Source organism: Rhinolophus sinicus, chromosome 1, assembly GCF_057876585.1.
Source record: "Rhinolophus sinicus isolate RSI-liver-muscle chromosome 1, RSI-T2T, whole genome shotgun sequence".
NCBI classification, from domain to species: domain Eukaryota; kingdom Metazoa; phylum Chordata; class Mammalia; order Chiroptera; family Rhinolophidae; genus Rhinolophus; species Rhinolophus sinicus.
This window is the reverse complement of record NC_142501.1, coordinates 84950714-84976464: the sequence shown is the minus strand read 5'-3', so window position 1 is coordinate 84976464 and position 25751 is coordinate 84950714. Positions and strand designations below refer to the sequence as shown.

The 25751-nt window shown below is 33.7% G+C and overlaps 1 protein-coding gene across 2 annotated transcripts in view; it reads left to right on the top strand.

Moving 5' to 3' along the window:
* The first annotated feature begins 1109 nt into the window (after nucleotides 1-1109).
* DCN (decorin) overlaps nucleotides 1110-25751 on the top strand; it is a 38844-nt gene continuing 14202 nt past the window's right edge. Inside the window, exons 1-5 of one of the 2 annotated variants that reach the window (XM_019742150.2) lie at nucleotides 1110-1466; nucleotides 5332-5581; nucleotides 17627-17739; nucleotides 24035-24248; nucleotides 25029-25142. In XM_019742150.2, coding sequence (XP_019597709.1) covers nucleotides 5365-5581; nucleotides 17627-17739; nucleotides 24035-24248; nucleotides 25029-25142 — 658 coding nt within the window. In that variant the 5' untranslated portion in view covers nucleotides 1110-1466; nucleotides 5332-5364. Of the gene's footprint in view, nucleotides 1467-4429; nucleotides 4604-5331; nucleotides 5582-17626; nucleotides 17740-24034; nucleotides 24249-25028; nucleotides 25143-25751 lie in introns of those variants that run through there. The other variant, XM_019742151.2, reaches the window with a different exon arrangement.

The window sequence follows — 25751 nt, the reverse complement described above, 5'->3', positions numbered from 1 at the left end:
ATACCTGTCTTTTTCTAAACCATCAGAATGACTAGCTTTGTGGTTCTTAAATGTCAAGGAAAAGAGGAGTGGGATAAGGTGTTAAAATTAGGGAGTCGGGGCTTGGAAAATAAAGCAAAATATGATTTGATAACACAGTTCCCCCCTGTGTTACTCATTCAATAATTTAATTCCTTCAAGTTTCATCAAGGCAAAAGCATATTTACTGTAGAATTGTATACTTAGCTGGCTTGAGGAGGGCAGGGGGGAGGGTGGAGGATGGAGGCGTATCTTCTCAGGTTTCACAGATACTGATTTCAAGTTTCCACCTGGTAACAGCCTACAGGCCAGAGCATAAAGATACAAGTCAAAACAGACAGACACACACAGAAAAACCAAAAGCATCCAGCAAGGGAATTACAAAAACTGAAAAAAAAAAGAAAAAAAAAAAAAGAAAAAGAAAAAAAAGCCTTCCAGTTGCTAAATAAATAACTTTTCTTATATTGCACTTTCTTTTTTCTATGTACTGAGATTTGGAATAAGCCATAGACTCTATTACGTCTTCAAATTGCTGGATTATATGAAAGTGTAGCCTATGAAAAACAAAAGTTTCCATATAGAGGCTGAATGAAATTGTGACCAACTTCTAGTATCTGTGTTGTATTAAAAAACAAAACAAAACAAAAAACCAAACACTGGTAGACAACAAGAAAGATTTTAAACTATGAGTAATGAAAGTAATAAATGACATGCTGTTCATATAACACCATGGCTTTCATCCAGGACACTTTAGAAATGCATTCAAAATATATAGAAAACCTACATAGCATAGTACTTGAATTTGTACCAACAGCCCAAGGCAAGTAAGAATCCAAATGAGTATTTTCACATAAGACTACTCATTTATTTTCAGAGACCATATTTAAAATAACTACAAGATTCATTTCATTCCATTTGCAAGATTTACACATCCAGAAAGCAAGAAAAACTGTCCTTTCGGAAGTATAATAAATGTTCCTTATAAACAAGACTAGAACGCCTGGGTAATGGAGTGGGGTTGGGGGTGGGGAAGCAAAGCCTTTAGTTAACAATGTTTTAGGGAAATGAATCGACACAACAAAACAAATTTCAAGTCAACTTGCTACAGCTAGCCTACATAAGCAGTTTAGAATCTTAAGCAGATGTAAAAGAAGTAAAGCAATTGGGGAGAAAAAAAGGCCGATAAAGTTTCTGGCTACAATACAAGAGACATATCATTACCATATGATCTAATGTGGGTGTCAGCCGGGTAGCGTTCATTGAGGGAAACCTTATTTTTTAACTGTGCTATGGAGTAGAAGCAGGAGGTTTTTAACCTAGTGACAGGCATAGAGCAGCACCTACCCCCTCCTCCTTTCCACACCTGCAAACTCTTTTGCTTGAGCGGAATATTTAGTGTAATTACATCTCAGCTTTGAGGGCTCCTGTGGCAATTCCCGGATTAAAAGGTATGGTTTTCAATAATTGTCCTGAACTCTGCTACAGACTAATAAAGCGTTGATCAAGTTAAGAAAAAGGAATTATTTGATGAGAAAAAGAAAAGAAAAAAATAATAATTGTGCTAAACTTTTAGTAACGTTTATGCAGCATTAAAAAAAAAAAAGTATTGCTTGACAACAGAAGTTAAATATTTTGTAAAATGGTTAAATGCATTGTTTTAGTTCTTTCTCTCTGTTCTTGCAAGAAAAGGTATTTATTAAAAAATCTGTAACCAAAACACCAGGACTATCTATGTTGATGTATTTTGTATTCGTACTAATGAAATGTTTAGCTTTTTAGAAAGTATTTATTATAGAAAAGTATTCTAGACTAGTATGCTGTTTGTAGTTGGATTATATAATTAAGGATATATTTTCCTCCTGAATTCTTGTATATTTTAAGAATTTTTAAAATCCAGAGAAGTGAACTCTGGTCATTAGTTGTCAAAGTCTGATATACATTTCTACAACCTAGAAAATAACAGAAATTGTCACCAGAGAGGTGAAAATAAACACTGAAAACATTTATGCTGATTATTAAAGACCTAACTAAAATAATCTGACAACTCCATAATTCCTTAAATGTAAAGAAGAGACCCTACCAATATTTTCAATGCAAATAAAATTTGATTATAAGATACATTCATTATGAAATGAAGGTATAGGTTATTTTTCTTTCTAATTTCAAGACAGGGTAAAATGATGACCACTGGTTAAGTGGCCTCCTGGTGATGCAAATACCTGTGGTTTTTTTCTTCCAATTGTTGTTTTGACCAGAAAAAGAACCAAATGCCTCCTATAGTGTCTTTATTTATGCATATATGTGTTTTTATTGTTTCTTTTAAAATTATTTCTATTATTATTGAGGTTTTTAATTTGCTTAGTGCTGGGGGATTTTAATTTTGCTCTGCATTTATAGCTTCACTTAGCTCCTGAGGGTTAAATTTTGACTTTGAAAGTCACTCCAAAGGCATAAATGACATCATGTAATGTTGATCTGAGTGATATAGTTAATTTAATGGGCTGAGTAATTTAAGGAACCAGAGATTGTTATTTTTGTTAAAACACATAAATGATGACAAGGAGCTTTAGTGAACTCACATTATTCTTAGCAATTAGCATTTAGGAAAACAGTCATACGTTTTGAGAGTGCTTAAAACAGTTTAATGAAATTTTAAAAGTGTATCATCTCAATAATTGTGTCCTGGTTTCTATGTGGGCAACTGCTGTTTTCTGTTATTTTTTTTTTCTGATTTCTTAAAGAAGGAAGGGAATGATTAAAGAAATCATTAGTATCTACTGTCCACATTGAAGATGCTGAGTCTTCAAGCATCATGACACTAATTTAAAAGAAGTTATTCGTGGAGGGATTTGTATAAAGTTCCTGGACATGTTATTATTCCCCAGGACACTCAGAGTTAAAATGCACACACACACACACACACACACACACACACACACACACACACACACACACATGCATAGAACTAATGGCAGCTATAAGTTGCCTGTTTGCATTCAGCCTCAACCAAAGAGAATTCTGTGTAGAGAATTTGCACCATTTTAACAAGAGTAAACAAATACAAACGATAATACTCCCTTGAGCTAATGCTCAACATTTTCTTTTGTGGGTTAGTGAAACAACCAGGCACTTTCTGCTCTGGAGGAAAGATCAAAAAGTGACATCTGTATTAATTCTAGCTGCAATTTATTAAATCTGCAATTACTTTGCTTCATTTTTTTTCTTCTAAAATTGTGAGACATTAAATATGCAAGGCTAGCAAACTTGTGGTAAACCATAAACTATGCATTTTAATGTGAAACAGACAGAAAACCCCTCCCTTAAATCCAGTTCAAGGGAACACAGCCAAGACAATAGGGTCTCGGTGAAAAAGTCATGTAGTAACTGAGTGGGAATAGGCTCCTAGGGAAAAGCTGATACTGAACTTAAAGGGGCAGTGTGAACAATAACCTTCATAGTATTTTTAAATGGAAAGCCACAAGATCATAGAGTATATGTACTGCCTTTGACATACTTCAGTAAGAAATATAAACTAAGAACAAAAGTATAAGAAATTGAAAAATATTTGTTTCCTCTCTAGTGGATCTAGGCAAAAATTTCCAGACGACACCTTAGGGTTAGGGCATACAGATTTCTTTTCCCCTACATATGTGCAGTTAGATAGTGATGCCAAATAGTTTTTTAATTCTAGTTATGAATGTGCAGTTTTAATTTGGGTTCTTATAGTTGTACAATTCAAAGTGGAGATGATGAGACTAAAGATAATATCTACAATATGTTTTTGGAATACTTAGAACAGTATGAATGGAGTTTTAAAATATATCAACTCAAAAATAGCTTGCTTTCTACATGATCAACTACATTTGGTTATTGAGATTTATTAAGATTTAATTAGTCAGTTTTCTTTAGTTCACTTCAGCAAACTAAACAATCAGCTCAACAACAGATGTATGTATCTATAAGTGCTTATTGAATGAATGGATATTGCATGGACTTATGGAAACTACTTTTTTGTTGTTTTTCATAATAGTCCTATACATAAAACCAAATAATACATGTCATATAAAAATCAGTTAGGATTTTCCATATGTGTTTATTGGTGTATTAAAAATGATCAGTTTGGGAAACTAGCCAATAGAATTATTTTAAAAATTGAATCTTTTTTTTACCAAGTTGAGGTTTTCAATTCAACATCTTTCTTATGCTAGAAATTTGATATTGAAAAACGATAATTTTGTGTTTGAAAAATCAGACTGGTTGCTAAGAACATATTGAATAACTTGAGCTAATAAATTGATGGTCAGTTGAGTCACTTATGTGCAAAATATTGTGCAAGGCCCGGGTACAAAACAAAGAATAATAAGACACGCCCTGAAGGAGTACATCTTCTAGTGGAGGTGGGTGGGGGGGCAGACCAAGCACGCAAAACAAATTACAATATAATGTGATAAGTTCTTTAAAAGAGGTAAGAGCAACGTGCTTTGTGAGTCCAGAAGAGGGAGAAAGCAGCATCCTGCCTGGATAACCCAGGCAGTACACGGAGGAAGCGCATTATCTCATTTAATCTTTGCAACACTCTCACAAGGTTGGTATTTTAAATGGTAATTAGCTTTGAGTGTCGGGTTGAGGTGGGAACTGGGAGTGGAGAGAAACTGGAGAGAACTGTGGCTAGAGTATCAGCTGGTACCAAATTATGAATGGTCTTACATGCACTGTAGGAGATGTGGACCTAATTGGCAAGTCATGGAAGTCAAACAAGGGTTTGCAGTAGAGGATTAATACAATGAAGTTTAATTTTTAGAAGGTGACTTGGGCAGCAGACTGGAAGGTGGCCTGGCATAGAGAGAATATTCAAGTCAGAGACCAGTTGGAAACTCTTACCATGAGAAGGGCCTGGGCCAAGATAAATGCAGTAGGATGGACAGATGAGGTTAGCTTCACACGTATTTCTGAAGCAGGACTTGGATATCTCTCATGTGTATGGACAAAAAACTTCATTTGACTGTGGCATGGCTTGTGTTGAGTAAGCATTGAAAATTTCAACAAGATTTATCCATAACAATTTTGCAAATAATGTGAATATACAGAATGTTATCTTAATTCAGACCCAAAATTCAAAACAAGCAGATTTAAATAATTTTCAAATTTTTCTTCATCATTAATCGTGCAGATTAGTCGACAATGTACCATATTGCCTTTTAGTTACATTTCTAATGTTCTGCTTCCTAACAATAAATAAAATATTTTTTTATATACTTTTCTCTATGCTCACTCTACTGTGGGGTGTTACAAAACCTTTTGTTTGTTTCCTAGGTTCCTTGGTTGTGACAATACATGAGATAAGTCATGAAAGGAACGATCATCTTCCTCCTGCTTGCTCAAGTGTCCTGGGCTGGACCGTTTCAACAGAAAGGCTTATTTGACTTTATGCTAGAAGATGAGGCTTCTGGGATAAGCCCGGAAGAGCACTTTCCTATTTTTCACGACGAATTACAGCCTATGGGACCAGTGTGTCCCTTCCGCTGTCAATGCCATCTTCGAGTTGTCCAGTGTTCTGATTTGGGTGAGTGGGGTGCAGGCTCTTTTTACCTACTTTCTTTGTTTCATTCCTGGCAATGGCTTCCCTGAGAGTTCAGCATTTCCAGGTTAAATCTCTGCAATTCCAAATGTGAGGGACAGTGCCACCTAATGTGGAGTAAAGGAAGCAAAGGAGAATAAAAAGAAGTAGCTTCGTGGTTAGGAGACATTTTTTCTTTCTTTTTAAAGTCACGGCTCCATCAGTTTGCAATCTGGGATAAGTCACTTAAAAAAAAAAAAGTCTTTTTGGGTCTCATGGTCCCCATTCTATAAAATAAAATTGTGGACAAGACAATGTCTTATGTGCTGTGATTCCAGAGTGATGGTTTATTTTAATTTGATGATTTGTTTTCATGAAATCTTAGATATTAAGAAAACCTGGGCAATCTCTCTACTTTTGGCTTAGCCCAGATAAGAGTTTGAACATTACTAAATTATAAAGTATGCAGAGTTATCAGAAGCAAAACAAGTAAACTTTGAGAACAAAAAATTATCTTTCCAGTACCAAAATACTTCCTTAATCTCTGGGGCTTAGTCTTGCTTTTACTGTTGGTATTTTGTAATCGAGTTGTTTATATTCTTTAGAAAGTTTCAGAGTAAATCTTTATAACTAAAGCATGGGATAAATATCAAATATAATCACAGAGCATATATATTTAGCCTAATACTGTAAATACAGTTTGACTTATCATCTTTCAAGAAAAATTTGGCCTGGAATTTCCAAGAGCAATATACTCAGAAGATAAATCTGAGTCCCAGAAGATGGGACAGAAGGGAATGAATTTAGTTTACATGTCAGCTGATTCATGGTCCTCTTTTCTTTTGGTACGTTTTCTTATTGGAAAGAAAAAAGAAAAAAATCCTCAGAATGATTCTACCATAGTGCATTTCCTTGTGGAAGAAACCCCATAGCATAGTGGGGCACTTTTTCAGAAGCCCTATATTTTTTCAAAACATGCTTTCTAATAGGATTTTGCAGGAAAAAATTGCCACTAATTTGTACAGTTGGAATAAACTATATACAGGGACTCGGGAAAACATAAAACTTGTTAAAGAATAACATCAGAAAAACACACACTTTGGGATAGCTTCGTCAATACTGACATATTGAATAGACATTTGAAACCCAAATAAGTGTATGGAAAGGCTATAAAAAGACAATAGGATAATTCCCATAGATTCATTCATTCATTCATTCATTCATTCACTCATTCAGCAAATATATTGAGAAACTACAATGGGTCAGATCTGTTCTAGGCCCTGGGGGCAAAGGGATGAGAAAGACTGATATGGTCCCTGATTTTGTGAGTGATATTGTACTGGTGGTGGTGATTATTATTATTATTTTTTTTTGAATGGTGTATTTGCTACGGGAGAGATTAGAATGCCATCAAATTCAATAGAACTTTTATAAGCATCTAAAGGTTACCTGAATTATTGGTTTAGGCAGAAAACAATGAGGTTGAAAATATCTTAACAAAGGAATCACCATTTGATGGATGTACTAGTGGTAAACTTTTTCTGAAGGTACTTAAATGGCTGAGTTTCCATGAAATGTGATACAAGTTAAATCTCACTTTGCCTCTGAACAAGATTTCATGATTACACCCACCACATATTAGCCACAATGAAAGGTTGATGTTTTTAAGGAAAGAAGACTTGTCCAGTCACTTCACTGAAGTTTTATTTTTCCATGAATATGGTTTTACTTTGCTTGCATGATAAATGGTCCATAAAGCTTGACTCTGATAAAAAGCGTTGGACAGTTTTCCAGTTGTCTATCATAAAGAAGCCTAGCCTATTGCTCAAAACTAAACAGAGAAGTGTAGTGTTAAGAAAGAAACATCAAGTTCATTGACCTGGGTGTCTCATAGTTTTGTCGTTCTTGTTTTTACTTTTTTTTGTTTGTTTGTTTATTTTGTGTTGATTTTAGATGAGAATGTTTTTTATGAGGTCTTATTTCTAGGAGCCCAGAGTGTACATCATTCTTTTATTACACATAGGCTTACCGACTCGTATATAAAAAAGAAGTAGCTAAAATTGCAGTGATGATTTGTTTTGGAGAACCATGTTTAAGTAAGATAACTGAGTTCCAATGAGCAAGGGCTCATCCAAGTTACTTTTAGTTTTTATCAATTCATAGATACATATTTAAATATACTATCAAAAATTTTGGTCAGATATTTCTAAAACAGAAAATGCATTCCTTAAAAGGAAGAGCAATCCACTTGCCCATAAAGAAAGTACTCTGGCCACATTTTAGCTACTTACTCCTGCTTACTTTATGGTTTTGGCAAGCTTTTCAGAGCCTTGACATCTTTATCTGCAGAAAAATCACAATCAGTCTTAGAGATCTTTTTATATGTGTGAGGTACCTGACTCATAGTAGAGGTTCAAAATATTTTTTTTTCTAGATGATGATTATATGGAGTAAAGAGGAAAGAAAATTAGAAAAAAACGCAAGGAAAAATAAATGGACAACCTCATTCATAGTAAAGGCAATGCCGTTTATTTTACATTTAGCTTTACATTCTCTAGTGATCTGAACATGAAGCTTGTGTTATTATAATAAAGAAAAAATGCAGTGCTCGTTGGGATAAGAAATGTGAATGCTTATCTGTATGAAAGGCTAATGTTTTCTTAAGGATTGTCCTTGCCAGAGCTTTTAATTAGCAGGGAGGAGCCCCAGTATGAAAGGACCAAATCCTTTGTCACCATATTATCTAAACAATGTTTAATATAAACAAACATTTTTTTATTAAAATAGTTGACTTTTTGCCACTAAGATTTCTGACAAAGTTAAACAACATCAATTTTTTAAATAGTTCTTTCAAAGCTAAGAAGTAAAAACCATGAAATTAGAACTCAGTAATGATTCCATGGGAAAACTTGAGACCTTCAGGAAGATACATTCACTGTTTTAGTTGCTAGTTCTAACTTAGCAGAATAGTATTTATTACATTATGTTTTTCTAGAGCAGGAAGGATTGAGAAAGTAAACACACATCTTAATCTATCCAAGGAAGTAATGAATTCTCCATAGGTACTGGCCAAATTAGTTTGGCTAAAATTGTTGCCATTTAGCTTATGATTTGAACCAGAATTTTATGAGGCCCACATCGTCTTTCTTTATCTGTCCTCTCAAGACATAAAATAATTCACTCCTAATTATAGCAATTATAAAAAGTAACAATATAAAAATAAATGTAGGAATAGCAAATTCAGAAATCTGTGGGATACCTTAAAATAATAAACTCACAATGCAACTCATTCTTGTCAGATCTTTTAAAAATGTCCTCATATTGATCCTGTGACTGGATGCTCTGTTTTATGTACTGTGTATCTTGAGGGAAGACAGTTATTCTTACTTGTGTGCTTTTCGGATCAACCACTCACCTTTGGATCAATTGTCAACAAATAGCGTTATTTGGTACTGTCTTGCGTCTTATTGCTAAAAGGCAGGTAAGCCCTGAGGGATGAAATAAGCATAAACATTGTTTTATGATTATTCATCCAAATTAAAGTAATAATTATTGATATATTTCTCATAAACAAGTTTCAAAAGAATTGAAAATACCTTTTAAAATTGTTTAATAATGGAAATAACTTAAGTTATGCAGTTCAACACCTCTGACCTTAAGTCGTACTTTCCTAGTTAATACCTGTAACTTTCAAAATCTGTTTCCTCATTTCATAAATGGGAATATATCCTCATATATTTTTAAAATGTTTTTAGGAATATTTATCATATTTACTGTCACATTCAGTTTATTATTTCAGACAAAGTTGGCTAATACCAAGAAGCTATTTCTGCTAAGTTCTTTTATTTTTCTTTGTAATTGAGAATCTCTAATAAGTATATGTCTGGTCTGGTTAGATACAAAGTAGCATCTTCTCCCTGCCCCCTACCCCACCCTAAAGACGGCCACATCACCTCCAAATGTAAATAGACAAGACTTAGAAAATTGTACAATTATTAAGCAATTCAGTGTTCTCCAAACACCATTCATTTGGAAAACAAAATGGGTTCGGAGTAGAGAATGATGAAGCACTCAGCTATTTTATAATCATAAATGATTCGCATCCACTTACTTAGCCCTGTGGAGATGATACCAGAAGATGGAATATTATATTTTGTCATGCAGTACAAATGACTACTGGTTCCTAAAATGTACCTCATATGGCAAAGGATATTTTAATTAAAAAAAAAAACTCAGGAAAAATATACAATCCTTTAAATTGCATAGTTTCATTCTTTGCAATCGCTTTGCTTCAACTGGTAAAAATGTTAGTGGTCACCAATTGGGACAGACTGTGGTACAGCTTGTCTCTTGTCTGGGGAAACTGGTTTTCTAGAAGCAAACCTTGTATATGAGCTAATGAACTTTCAGCCTTCTTCCACGAAGTTAACCTAGAAGAATAAATTAGGGCTGCTTTGTAGAAGGGTAGAGAGAATGCTGGTCACTCAGTAGTTTTCATCATTTGTGCCTGGCTCTGTAGTAGCAGGGATGTGGGGCAACCCTCATTAGAAGTTAGGTGCACCATAAAGACATTTTTAAGATGTAGTATAAGAAAAATACTGTGCACAGAGCATGCCCAGTGGGTTGCCTAAGTTAATATTGGGTAGGAATGGAGTATCATAGATCTCAGAAGAAGCAAGACTAATGCTCAGGAGTGACCCAGATAACTAAGGCTCTTGACTCAAAGGGTTAAAGGTGGGCAGGGGGAAGAGAGAAGTCGGAGAAGGCCAAAAGAAGCTTCTGTCTTTTTGACCTGAGAACTGACACATCCCTGGTTTCCTTCCCAGTCCCAGGAGGGAAAAAGAGGCAGCTGTGTGGGATCAAGGCATTTGGTTAGACTTCAGCTGGGATGCATGCAATCTCCTGTGTAAGATCATCCCTGGCTCCAGAGGACTGGGTGGGAATAGGTTAGCCGGAATCTCAATTCCCTGGGTAAAAGAGGAAATGCAGGAGACTCTTTAATTTTAACTTTTCTCCTTCAAAAGAGTAGTAAGAAGAGTATAATTTCTTCAAAAATAGGGATAAAAAAGAATTAAACCAATTTGCAATCTAGTCTTAATAAAAGGAGGAAGCCCTGTAACAGCTACACTATAATACTCAAGATTCAATTAACTCTTGATTTAGATTGCAGATTGCTTTGAGGCAACTTCTGAGTTTGTCTACTTCTGTTTTCACTGTAATCTATATTTGCCTTGATTATTCTGTAACAATCAATGATATATGATAATAATCATTCAATATGTTTTAATTACCTATTTAAATATCAATTATGATAATTTATCTTTGTAGACCCTCTACTCAATAAAATGCCTTACACGCTATAGGTTCTCCAAAGAAAAGAAACTCTTGACAAAAGAATATATGCATGGCTTAGTGCATGGATGAGTGCATAATTCTACAATATTCTTGATTATATCAATCTGGAAACAGGAGGGAATACGTCCGACTGGGAATTAGGTTTCATGGAGCTGTGGTTCACCTTTTCTTATTCTCTTTGAGGATGACCGTAGAACCAGGAAGCTTAAACCTTCCTTGAGTCTTAAGTTTATTTGTAAAGGTGATTTAATTAAATGGGGAATCTTCTATTTCTCAAACCTGATCCAACCACCATTACAATCAAATTGTCTTTTTCTAGGAGAGAAAAGGGAAACAAATCAGAAAGGTTTTTTTGATGTGGCTGGGACTTCTACAGATTGTTTTGGTCATGTGCCCCAAACTGAAGTATATCAGCATTATCCTAACTATTGAATTGAAGATAGAATTATAAAAATATATTATTGCAAATCAATAAGAATATATCTTGGAGTTTGGACCGCTGCAGGGAAGGAAAAAAATAAAAATAAAAAAGCATGATGTTTTAGGACAGCTGGGCTTTGTCCAAATGATGTTTACCAGATTGTTGACACTGGTTAGCAGAACAATGCTATTCATCACTGGGACAACTAGGGGGAAAAAGTACAAGTTGTATTATCTTTTATTTCAGAAATAATTTTCTGCTAACCTCTTAAGTAGAGTTTTATACTTACTTTAATACATCACCCTATTTTTAAGAAGATAAAGTTCCATTTGCAGAATTTGGGGGAACGAATAAATAATTCAGACTAGCCTTAGAAATAACTGTTTTCATGGAAAATTGAGGATGATATTAAAGTACGCTCATTGAAAAATAATTAAATTTAGGAAACCACTCTGTTCCTATTACCATTGCTGAATAAATATGACCTCAACACTTGTCAACTTAAAAACATAATTTTATTTTGCTCATGATTTGAGGTATAGGAAATCTGAGAAGGGCTCAGAAAGGTGGTTCTCACTTGGGGTCTCTCACTCATTTGCTGTCAGGTGGAGCTGTGGCCATAGCCATGGGGAAGCTAGCCTAAGCTAGACATCCCAGAAAGACAGCTCATTCTCAAGACTGGCAGTTGGTGCTGATGTCACCTGAGAGCTCTACTGCTCTGTCACTTGGAGTGCCTCAGGTGGCCTCTCCAGCATGGTGATCTCAGCCTAGAGAGACTTCTTTCTTGCATTGCCTCTGGCTGCTCCCAGAGCAAGCATCCCAGTAGAATTAGGTTACAGCTGTACAATCTTTTCTAACCTACCCTCAAAAATTAAGCTGTGTCACTTCCCCCACATTTCATTATTTCATAGAGACATTATGAGGTCATGCCAGATTCAAGAGGAGGGGATTTTGACTCTATTTTTTGATGGGATTGAGACGTTTGTACTGAATCAGAGCATTTGAGGTGAGAGATATGATTAATGTTATGTTTGAAAAATGAAATTATCTACACACTCACTTGGATTTATATACATTTCTTAAACAAAATATCAGTCTAATATAAATAAAGACTGATATTTATAGATTTGCAAAAGAGTGTCAGATTTGCTACTATTGAAATAGGGTTAAATTAACCATGTACAGCTTTTAGGGGATCTAATTATTTGTTGGCAACATGTGTTACTAAATGGAGGGGTTACCATCCCAAAATGGAGCTTGGTAGATAAGCTCTCCAAAGGCCCTTCCTAGGAACAATGATGAATCCAACAAGACCACAAAATGATTAACAGAAAAAACACAAAGAAAACAAAAAAACCCAAAAAACAATCCAACAAAAGACAACAACAAAAAACACCCAAGATCAAGAGCTTTAGTTGAAAAATCTGTGTGTGATACACCTGCAAAAGAGATTTCAGCTTCCAGGATAATATGCATTATTATTATATTGTGCAGAAAAAGAAAAAAAAAACAAAAACAATCACTTGTTACAGACTTAGAGACTAATAATAAGCAAGATAATTGTTATCCTCATTGATAATAATTATAGATACAAATAATTGGGGCTCTGCTGTGCACTGTAGTAGGAGGTGCTTTTGTAAAATAACTTCTTGAATTCTCACAAAAATGCTGCCAAAGGTGCAGAAAAACTGAGCCATAGAGAGCTTAAGCATATTGCTCAATGATGTTAAGGATCCAGAAGTGAACCAAAATTAAATTTCAAGTAACAATCGTATAAAAAGATGTTATGGAAACAATTTTAAAAACACAAAATCTACAACATAAGAGACAGTTGTGTACCCATCACCAAGTTTCAACTGATACCAGCTCATGCCAGTATTTTCCTATATATCCCACCCACTTTCGCCTTCCATAATATTTGGAAGCAAATTCCAGACATCATTTTATCCAACAACATATCAGTATATGTCTTTGAGAGATTAAAACTCATAAATACAACAATCATAATATCCAGATCACACCTAAAATTAAAAATAATTTCTTAATGTCATCTCATACTCATCAATGTACACATTTTCAAGCATCTCATACATACTATAAATGTTTTATTTTACATTTTATTTGTGTGAAGTATATGCAGTGCAATTATTTAAGTAGCTCTTATGTCTCTCTTAAACTAGAGTTTTACCAGCATTTCTTCATTTTTCCATGCAATTTATTTGTTGAAGAAACTAGGATTTTGTCGAATACATTTTTTAGTAGACTATAACATGTTCCTTTGGCCTCTCTGTTTCTTGTAAATTGGGAGTTACATCTAGAGGCTTAATTAGATTCAGGATGCATTATTTGCTTGCTTGTTTTTGACAATAGTGATTGATAATTGAAAATCTCCCTCCAAAGCTTTGTAATCAATCCCTCCCTGTGAGAAATATATGTCATACAAAGAAACTGTTAACCACTGGATCTGTCACCATGTGGGACTAAAAAGGTAGTTTTCTTTAGATATATAAGTGACAAAGTTTCCTCATGAATATATCAAAGACACATAAAGTGAAAGTAACTTTCAGGTGCAGATAATGAGGATGATATGTTTGATAGTAGCATTCATTTCTAAAATGTTTCTGGACAACCAAGAATCAGAAAGAAAATTATGATTATGATAGCCAATTATATCCTAATACTTCTGAGGAAAAATAAGAACCCTCAGAAAAGCAGGATGTGAAGAGATCATTGTAACCAGAGAAAAGATCTTGAAGACATGACGTGAACTATTCACCATGGGACAGCAGAGCAGACTATGGTTTTAAAACTAATCAATCAAAAAGCTATCTCCTGTGTGTAAAGCAGTATGATCAAAGCTCTGAAGAAAAATAGTCATTTGCCCCTGCTTACCCAGAACTTACAAGAAATAAATCTAAAATTCAGGACAATACATCAGAAGCTTATGCATAAGGAGTTTGGAGGGTGGGGATCGTCGTTATCTGGGGTGGTTAGGATGACTATAGAGTACAGGGAATAATGAGTGTGTTTTAAAGGATCGTTAGAATGGAAGTAGAAGGAAATGAGTGAGTGGAGTCTTCCATAAGACATAAATTATAGGATCAAAAATGAGTAGCTAGGAATAAGCACAGTATGTTCAAGACACACTGTAGATTAGCATCTTTTAAAAACATGCACAGTATATATACGCATAATTGGCACATCAGGTAGTTCTAGAGTGAGGACTCATGCCATCTTGGTCTTGGTCTAGTTCAGCTATGAGGCACTTTGGATAATCCATGGAATTTCATTGGGTTTCTGTTTCTTTACCTGTGAAAAGAGAGTATTGGACTAACTTAGAAGTTCCCTGATTTCTGGGACAATTAAAGTTATTTGAATGTTGAACAAGTTAATTTCTTATTAAGGTCAAAACCAAATCCAATGAAATAACAACCGCCTGCCATCTGCTATCAGAATCATTTTTAAAATAAGATTTATTTAAAATGGAGGCATTGTGTGTACGTGCGTATTGTGTATGTTATAATTCATATTAATATTAACCAGATAGCCCTCATTTTTTTCTGATTTTGGTATAGACTGATAAGAACCTCATCACAGAGTCTGCCTGATCAGCCTTTGGGAACCACAGACTAGCTGACACTTAATGGTCCATCCTTTTGTGACATTCTTAGAAAGCATATCTGGGATCATTTCCCCTTTATACTCTTCCTATAGTTGTTGAGCAAATTAGTTAACACCTCACTGCTCTGTCTAGCCCTTAAATGTACAGCGTGTTATTGGGTCTGCTGTCAGAACAATTCTTTTTGGGAATACACATAGTTAAGACAGAAAAAAAAAATCCTGTTGGAAGCCAGGAGAATTGTCTTCTAGTCTGCATTTTGTCACTCCTAGCTGCGTGAGTTTGTTCATATCATTAAAACTTTTCAAAAACCATTTGGAAAAATGAAATGATAATACCACCTTAGTTATCTCCCTGGATTGCTGAGAGGTAAATAAGGTAACATTTAATTTTTATTTTTTTATAAACTGTAAAGTTACATAAAGTGTTAATAATAAAATACTGATATGTGAATACCCCCAAGTGGATATGAATTTACTAGTAATTCAGAGAAGATTGTAGGGTTATGATTTTGTTCATTAAAGTGGCTTTCTAAAAACTAAACTGCTAAAATTATAAGCCTGAAGATTTTTTTTTTAATGCTAAATCTTCAGGAAAAAAGTGTATAATTCACTCTAAGCAGTTCCTTATGTTATATTATACAATTCTAGGATGACAACATAATCAAAATTGTCAGCCATCCAGGTATTTTTTTTTTGCTTCACATCTGAAATTTAACTGCACTTTGGCAATGAACAAATATTAAGAGGCCACTAGAATTTATGTTCAACAATGTATAAAAGTAAGCATAAGTGGAAATTAAGACTGTGACAAAGAAGCCCATGAAGTAATGATGAAATGTAGGTGGGAGCTTTTCCACATGAAAGGAAATGTGCCTTTTCTTGGTTGGTAAACACTGATTATCAAAGATTTGGCAGAAATCTAGGACTCCTAATTGCATTACATTAACAAACTGACATTTCTGAAAACGGCATTAATCACAACAAAATAGTGTAGTTGAATATCCTTCTACAAGGCAGCTGTTTTGGTGGTATGCTGTTTGTCACTGAAAACACTTCACTTCTATTTCTCTGTGAGCTGTTTCTATAGTGAGTTCTTGGGATATAGTTGTGCATTATTAGGATCAGCTGCCTTTTGATATTCAATTGCAATGATAGTTGAGCACTGCATTGAGAACTAGACATTTTTTCCACTATCAACAGAGCAGTGATAATGTGAACAAAATTTTATTTGGAAAACGTTAGAAGGTAGGTGATTTCAGATACATTTTTCTGTAATTTTCAAGGAAGATATGAAGGTAGAATATGGCTACCATGACAATTTAACAGTATGCCCTTACATAAGATTCAAAATTGGAGAGATATCTTCCCCACATAGCACTGGTTATAGACCCTGTTCCAACTTTCTTTTTAAACTTTATTTTCAATTAATCTGTAGTTTAATTGAAAACTACAGATTGAATCATGTTTTCCATGAAGATGTGGGCAATTTCTGTCTTGTTTCTGCCATATCCCCAAGACCTAATAAATCGGTGGTGTCTAGGAGGTATTCAATAAAGCTTTGTTAAACGAATGAAAGACTGATCTTCAGTACTTCAAGTTCTAGATATGATGGAGAGGTTGAAAAACATTTCTGATTTATGTTATGCAATTGCAAAATACATAAATAATCATATGAATTTCAGTTCATAGAATATCAATTTTTTGCTTACCATCCTACATCAATATGAAATAAAGCCAATGGAAGAGAGAAAGGCAAATGGCTATATCATTTAATATTTTTCTTCATTAACATTCTTAATGATGATTTATTCAAAATGTCATACCTTTTGAATAAAAACAGTTCATCCTTATATATCTAGTTGAATGACCACTAAAATGCTTTGTAATACCATAGATCATTTGGTTATTCAATGTGTTTACATTTATAAACTAAAAACAATAATTCAATTCCTTCAACCAAATTTAAGGTCCAAAAATAATGCTTTATATAATAAATTTAAGAGAAGTGATACTAAGAATTCAGTTTATATTATTCTGATTAGCCACATAACTATTGGTCATAAAATATCAACTAAAATTTATATTTTGCCATTCCAATTAAAATTGGAAGAACTGTTCTCTCAAAAGTGATAAATTTTCAAATTGTTGACACAAGAACTTGGTTGCATGTTCATATAATTTTAATTTTAAATGTAGATCTGTGACAGTGTGAGATTTACCAAAAAGATCTCGAATGATGATTTGGCTAAAATTCTTCTCTACCAACAGAATATTTATGTGGAAAGGTGAAGATTTACAAGTCACTCTCACTTAATACTTATCAAAGGAATATCTTTCTAAAACAACAACAAAGTAAAACATACTGTGTACTGATGATCTGAGTCACACCTGTACAAATTATAAATGTCCTTTTTATGCAAAAGAGTAATTACATAGAGAGAATACTGTGTTTATTACTTTAAAAATTCTTTGACTTGGTTGGAAAAGATAAAACAGATATTTTAAACTACAAGTGATGTAATTCCTAGAAGAAAAATATGGTACTCTTAAAAACATCATTGCAATAGATTTATTTGTAAACACATCTTTTGTGATTCTGTCCCAGTCATGTGTCCCTTTTTCCTGACTGCACATTGTTTTTACTCTCATGCTAGGTCTGGACAACGTGCCAAAAGATCTTCCACCTGACACTACACTGCTGGACCTGCAAAACAACAAAATAGCCGAAATCAAAGATGGGGACTTTAAGAACCTAAAGAACCTTCACGTAAGGTTTTTTCTTTTTTAATTTTTGAGTTGTAACATGATCAGACTCATCAAAACAAAACTTAGGTAATGCCAAGAGTACTACAAGGAAATTAATAAGCTCATAAGTGTTTATTAAGTTATCTTCTTAGTTCGTGATGGGAAGGAAAGCATCATATTCATTAAGACCTAAAAAAAAAAGTCAGCAAATTTTCTACATATACCTCGTTTATCTTTAGTATTTGCTCCTTAAAAATACTTTATATCTTAATCTTCTTTCATGTTTCATGAATAAGTCTTTGTCTTCCCAATTAGATTGTACTTCAATAGTGAAGCAAAACACAAAATGGACTGATCGTTTTATTTCATTTCTTTGTTTCATTTGTTTTCTTTTATTCATATTCTAAGAGGAGTAAATAACTTTGCAAAAGTCCAAAGATTAGCACCAACAGAAACAGGGATAATTATATTTTATCTATCTTCAAAAAAAAAAAAAAAAATATATATATATATATATACACAAATACATATATATATATATATATATACACACACACACATATGTATACACACACATATATATGTATATTTGTGTGTGTATATATGTATATACATATATGTATGTGTGTGTATATATATATATATATATATATATATATATATATATATTTCTTGCTCTGTATTTAGGATTATGCATGCTGTATCCTTATCTGTATCTGTTTTTCTTGTGATTGTCATTTACCTCTATTTAGTATAATGTAATACATCCAGTCTACCAGTCAGGAATCTAGCAGAAAAAACATGGCATTCTCGAAAATATTTCTCAGTAGAGACTTTACCAAATGGACTATTTATTTACAAAGGGATATGGGAACCAAAAAAGCATTTGTGAAGCATTCAAGCCCACAAGGTCTAAAGGATCCAGGGACTCCCAGAGCCTTGAGAGGGGTGGGAGGCTGTAGTCCTACCTTCTAATTTCCTGCCAGTGTCTCCTATGGTTGAACCTAACTAGAGGCCAAAAGACAAGGACATCTGAGTGATGCAATCTCTGGAAGTCAGCCTCCCAGGTCATAGAGGAGGGTCAAAAATGGTAAAGAATGAATATATAGTAACTGTAGTTGGGAGAGTGTGTGTTATAAATGGAGAATGACCAACCCAATCAAATAGGGTTAAGCCCTGCTAAAGCCACCTTCTATAAGAGCAATTGCAATGTCTGTTTATGTATGTCATTGGAATCCCTGTAAAATTTATCTAGTCCAAATCTCTACCTGGGGGATGAGTGTGTGGTTTCCCCGCAAGGTATTGTTGAACATTTAGTGTTAATAAGCCAGATTTTGATATCCAATTAAATACTAAAAGTCCCACTGTGTCTATATTCTACTCTGGTCGGCCACTCGTGAGTGAGGTATTGAGTCTGGTCCTGGGCAAAAAATTTTAAGAATGACATTCAAAGAATGATCATCATAAGGGTAAAAAATCTGGAACTTATAGGCACAGTTGACAGAGAGGTAGATGTCTAAATTGAATGCAAAAAGGTTATGGTGAAATATAATACTTGAAGGGGCATATTAGAGAGGAGAAATTGAATTTATTTCCTTCAACTACAAGATGACAGAATTGTCCTATTGACAATTGAGTGGAACTTCAGGGATGTAGATTTTTTTGTTCAACGTTAGAAATACAACGTAACAAGCTAGAATTCTCAGATAATATAGAGGATTGCCTAGTGATGAGTTACCTATATAGGCAGAGAATTTTATGGCCTCTTATGATAACTACCATAGAAATACATTCTTAAGGTTGGGAATGTAAATATAAAAACTCTTATGTCCATTTATATCATCTAGCTATTATAAAAATAATTGAGGAGTTACATAGTAAGAATAGGCAATACATAGTAAAATCTAAATATTAAAATAAATCATCTGGCTGCTATATATTAAAATATGAAATATATATAGAGAGACATATAGATAGATATAGATATAGATATAGATATAGATATAGATATAGATATAGATATAGATATAGATATAGATATAGATATAGATATATTTTTAAGGGAATAATGTAAAGTAAAATAAACTGGTCATAATATGTTACAGAGTTCATATAAGGAACACAAGATTTAGTTACCAACTTTCTGACAGCCAAAACGAGAAAATAAAAACGTATCCAGTAGGAGAAAATACACTAGAATTTGAAAAGGAAGCATAGATCTTTTTCTTAAGATTCTCCATGGAACAGTTAATTAAAATAATAGCACATAAAAGGTTATACAGTCAATTTATTGAAATGTCTAACAATATAAACACACTATGCTATAAGTAGTAATGTTATGGACACAGAGTACGTGAAACATCAGACATCATTTTACATCATGTTACCAGTTAGTGTTTTGAGAAAATATGGGGAAAAGGGTCTTAGAGGATTAGCAGAATATTGAAAACAAGAGAAGAAAAGGGGGTTTGCTGTGCTAAAAGAAAGGTAATGCAGAAAAATAAGAAGCAGACAAAGAAAAAAAGAAACTGGCTAGAGTGAAAGATTAACTCTGAGACAGTGGAGGATAAGGCTTGAGCTAAGTATGTCAAACCGTGGACCAATGGGATCCATCTCCACTGATAGGTTACTGGGCCTGAGCCCCTATTGACCTCTCTACTTTCATGTTATGGTTTCACTGGGAGTGAGCTGATGGTGATGCCAACAAGATTTGTCAATGACTATTTAAACCATCATTGGGGAAGTTAAAAGAGATGCAATAAGAAAAACTGAATATTATGTTTCAATAAACTGAAATGTTAAGAAGCTCCATTTTATTTTCATGAATTCATCCTAAAGCTGTTTTTTTTTTTTTTTTTTTTTTTTTTTTTTTTTTTTTTTTTTAATTGGGGAATATTGGGGAACAGTGTGTTTCTCCAGGGCCCAGCAGCTCCAAGTCGTTGTCCTTCAATCTAGTTGTGGAGGGCGCAGCTCAGCTCCAAGTCCAATCGTTGTTTTCAATCTTTAGTTGCAGGGGGCACAGCCCACCATCCCAGGATGGGAATTGAACCGGCAACCTTATTGTTGAGAGCTCATTCTCTGACCAACTGAGCCATCGGCCACCCCTAAAGCTACTGTTTTAAGGAAGGAAAATTATCTTACTCTAATTCCTGCTTCCTGTGTGTTTAAGTGTAATCTGACTAATTTTTTGAACTTCTCATATCCTTAAATAAGAGATATCTAGTTTCTGTGATGTTTTCATTAAGTCTGGCATTTGTAATAATGTGTTCTTTCTTTTCCATGTCTACTTGTGAGTATGTTTTTAGGCAACTATCATCTTGGCAATTTCTTTCTTTCTACTTCAAAGTACACATTGGGAGAAGAGAGAGAGAGTTTATTAGAGCTCCGAACCATTCTGAGGATGTTAAACCGCTATTTTTCTCTTACTCTTTCATTCATGAGCTTTCTATCCTTGTTATTATGCAAATAAACATCATAATTTCAGCTAAGAAAGCCACACTTGAATGAGAAGGAAAGAGAGAAATGAAAATTTAGCAAAGATTACAATAGAAAGGATGTAACAGAAAAATGTTCCTTTTTTCTTCAATAATTTTATGAATTTATAAATCTGTGGCTCATTCTGAGTGGCACATATTATAAGAGTAGTTTTATACTTATATATAGTAGAAAAAACTATGTAACTTCTATAAAATAATGGAAAGTTAAATATTATGTCAACATGCAGCATATTTTCTTTGAATTGAAGCTTTAGAAATCTAGTAAGGAATGTTTTTAAATTAAAAATAAATAAAAATTGTCAAAGACTGAATAATAACACTTGGTTAGCAATTACTGTTACTAGGCACTGTTCTTAATGCTTTATATGCATTAACTTATTTAATTCTTGTAAGTGTTCTTATGAGGTAGATGCTCTTGATAATGCAGATGAAGCCACTCAGGCAAAGACAAGTTAAGTTATGTGCTCATAGTCACATAGCAAATAAGAGCCAGAGCTTGACATCTAAACTCAGGTACAGTCTGCCTTGATTCTGTACACTAATAATTGCCTATAAATATGATAGCAATCATAAAATCCCTTAAAATAATACCTGATACAATGTAAGCCCTACATAAGTGGCCTTAAAGGAAATTGTATGTATTAATTCAGCTTTCAACATTTTTTTTCTTTCTGTTTTGTTGAAATATAATTGACATACAGCAACTGTATAAGTTTAAAGTGTACAGCATAATGAATTGACTTATACATATTGCAAAAGGATTACGACAATAAATTTAGTTAACATCCATCATCTCATATACATATAAATTTTTTTTAAAAAAATGTTTTAACTATAGTCATCATGTTGTACAGTATATCCCCAATATTTATTTATGTTACGACCAAAAGTTTGTATCTTTTGACCACTTTCTTGGAAGAAGGTGGTGGAAATGTTTCTAGCCCTACTTCCACCCTATTTCTATTGCTTATCACATTTTTTGTGACCTCTCCCCTACCTCCTAAGCTAGATCACTTTTTTCTTCAGTTACCATTGAAGTAGGTTGTTCTGATTTTTTAGTCTGTGCTTCAATTTTAGGTTAAATGGCATTCGAGGTACTTCCTGACCCCCAAGCAACAAGTTTTCTGCTACTTGAACTTATCTCAGCCTCTGGGCTAACTAATGAGAATGGACTTCTACTTGTCTTTCTTCTTTTCATCAGCTGACCTCCTGAAATCCACCTGGGGTTCACCTGTGACTTTTTCTCTGGTAGCTGCACTTTGTCATTAGCTAGTGTAGTCACATTTATTTCCTATCTCAACATCTTGCCATTGCCTGTTATTTTATAACTATGCTTCCTTAACTATATATCCTTGTGTATGGACTAACACGAACCACATTTAGCAATACTGTATATACACAAATAACTTTCTTCACATGTGGATCTACTTTATACAAAGTTCTAATTTATAGAGTTCTTAAAATTTTACCTCGTTATGGCCAAAATTTGTATAATTTCATTTATTTTTCAAATTGATTTTATTCAGAAAGCAGAGATGCTTTTCACTGAACTAAAACTTGTGACTAACAATAATACTTGAAAGATGTTTTGCAAAGAAGCTGTCTATATACATTATTACTTTTATCCTCACAAAAACCCCCTCTAGGTGCCATTGTTATTCCTACTTTATGGGAGAAATAACTCTGGACAAATGTCACACTACACCAAAATTTAGCAGCAATTACCACTACAGCATATTCACAGGTAGAGGCACTAATTATTTTCTAGTAAAATAAGTAATATTTTATTACCTGAAATAGCAGGTAATACATCAACAGATTGATTCTTCATAATAGATTTCAACACTGTAAATAAAACAGATTTTTTCAACCATGTGTAATGCATGTAATTATATCAAGCTTTCAGAATTTTCTTCCTCAAATGGCAATTGAGTATCTTCTTTGCTGTTATAATTAAGCGTCCACCAGTTGGGATGACTTCTAGTGATACAAGTCCTCCCAATTTTTTTCTAGCTCTGGCTTTTACTGATTTCCTGGACATTTTACATTTTTTATGACTTTAACCCTCATGAGTTTTTTAACTTTCACTGGAACTTCTTAGGATTTTGTTTTAATCAACCAATTATTTTAGGATTAGATTAAAAAATCATGTTACTTGTAATAAGTTTCAATTAGTGAAATAATGTGAACTACATGGTAATGTACATTGGTAATTTACCAGCTGTTACTATAAGGAAGTATTCTTGCATTGCTGAGACTGTTATTCTAGTTCCATTTTTTGTTCCGTGTTTTCATATATGCATAAAAGTGTACTACAAAGGAAAGTTCAAGTTTCTTAAAACTTAATGAAATTATCTAAGTTAATTAGGATTAGTTGATAAAGAGACTTAACAAGAACAGAGCAATTCTGCAGACATACAGATCATTGGAAGAGAATGAGATAGTCCAAAATTAGGTTTGGTTATATAGGTTTAGCTATAAGTATAACAATAATGAATTAGAAGTAATTCTCCATATCAGGAGAAATCAGAAACAATTTTTTTTTTAATTGCCAATAGTATTAATATATTTGGCCATGTAAAACCTTTATATCTAAAAAGGGCAAAAAAAAAATAGGAGAAAAATATATTAAGTCTATACATATCATATTAACTACATCTTCATTCTCTAAACCAATTATTAAAATATGTTATGAAATGAATAGACTTACACGCTTGTTATATATATATATATATATATATATATATATATATATATATATATATATATACATATGGAAGTTTTTGGAATTAAGAAAATGTTTTTGTTCATTCTCTATAGACATTGATTCTCGTCAACAACAAAATTAGCAAAATCAGTCCTGGAGCATTTACGCCTTTGGTGAAATTGGAACGACTTTACCTGTCCAAGAATCTGCTGAAGGAACTGCCGGAAAAAATGCCCAGAACTCTTCAGGAGTTACGCGCCCACGAGAATGAGATCAGCAAAGTGCGGAAATCTGTGTTCAATGGACTGAACCAGATGATCGTCGTAGGTACAGATATACTTGTAACTCTAAGACCAGGATTCACATTTCACCTTAAGATATTCCAAGTAAGCTTCAGCTGCAGGAAGGTAAATTAGCTAGACGTGCCTTAAGCCTCTGGGAATGGCAGAAGCAGAGCCAGGAGAAATGGCATTTTAAATTTGTGCTTTACTCCGACATTTCTATTCCTTGTCCTTGGGGATCTGAGAATGTAGAGAAAGTGCTAGGGCTGCAGCTAGCCTCCTGCATGCCCAGAATGCAGGCTGGAACTAAATACTGCTTGAATAGCGATATTTGGGGATACCTTTTCCTTGTGTGGTTAAGTTCTATTCTGCACACCTATAAATCATTAGCTTTAAAAAAACTGGGTTCTAATGCTTTGCTCTACGTGTGGTAAAAACCTATAACTTTATAACTTACTTAACCAAATGATAGATTCAAATTATTTAACAACATTTTAAGGTATTTTAGAGAAGGGATAGCCTCATAATGTGTGATTTGTAAACACTTGCTTGTGTTAATTTCTGGGCAAAGCTGTGTATGCACCTTAAAATATTTTGTTGTTATTGTTTTTGCTGCTATTGCTTTTTCATAATACTTTTGTTGTTATTTGTTTTAATAAGGGACTTTTTACCCCATTTTGCTATCCCTTAGAAAAGCATGTCTTTTAATTTTCAGTCGTTACTGAACCAAATTTCTGTTAAATTCCTTGTTGAAACAGACTGTGTGCTCTGACTTGCAATATCCTAAAATTGTCCTCTAAACGCTCTGCACTTACTGCATTTGTAGAACTGGGCACCAACCCTCTGAAGAGCTCAGGAATCGAAAATGGAGCCTTCCAGGGAATGAAGAAACTCTCCTACATCCGCATTGCTGACACCAATATAACCGCCATCCCTCGAGGTGATAGAAATGTCTCCAAAGCAGTTTGAAAATCTAAATCTAAACACTTAAAAACATTGTTTTGAAAAATTGAATTGTGACTCAAGTGGCCAGTTATGTTTCTAGCAAATTCTCTATCCCCAGAAGTGTTTCTACTGAGCCCAGGTGACCACTAGGCAATCCAGTGAAGATGGCTAGTCTCTTTTACCTTTAAAGCCTCTTCTAAGATATAACTTAATGCATAATGATTTTGTATTATATAATTGTGATTTCACAAAGAGAAAAGTGCAGTTATTATTTAAAAAGTAGAGTGCTTTAGCAGTATTTTGTAAAAAGGAAAAAAAAATAAAAGAAAGGAAAGAGATATATGGAAGTACCTCTGAAATTGAGCAAATTTTTACTTTGAGTCTTTCGTCCCTTAGTGAATTCTTTTCCATCTCAGGACATTTCAGTTATTACTCTCTGAATACGAGGATGCACAGTGGCCACACTCTTACAGAGACAGTTATGTGTTGTAATGTGTATGGATTTTGTAGTCTGTTGGCTTGGGTTCAAATTTTCACTAAATGGCTGTAGGACCTTGGGCAAGTTATTCTAAATCTGTGCCTCAATTTATTTATTTGTGAACTG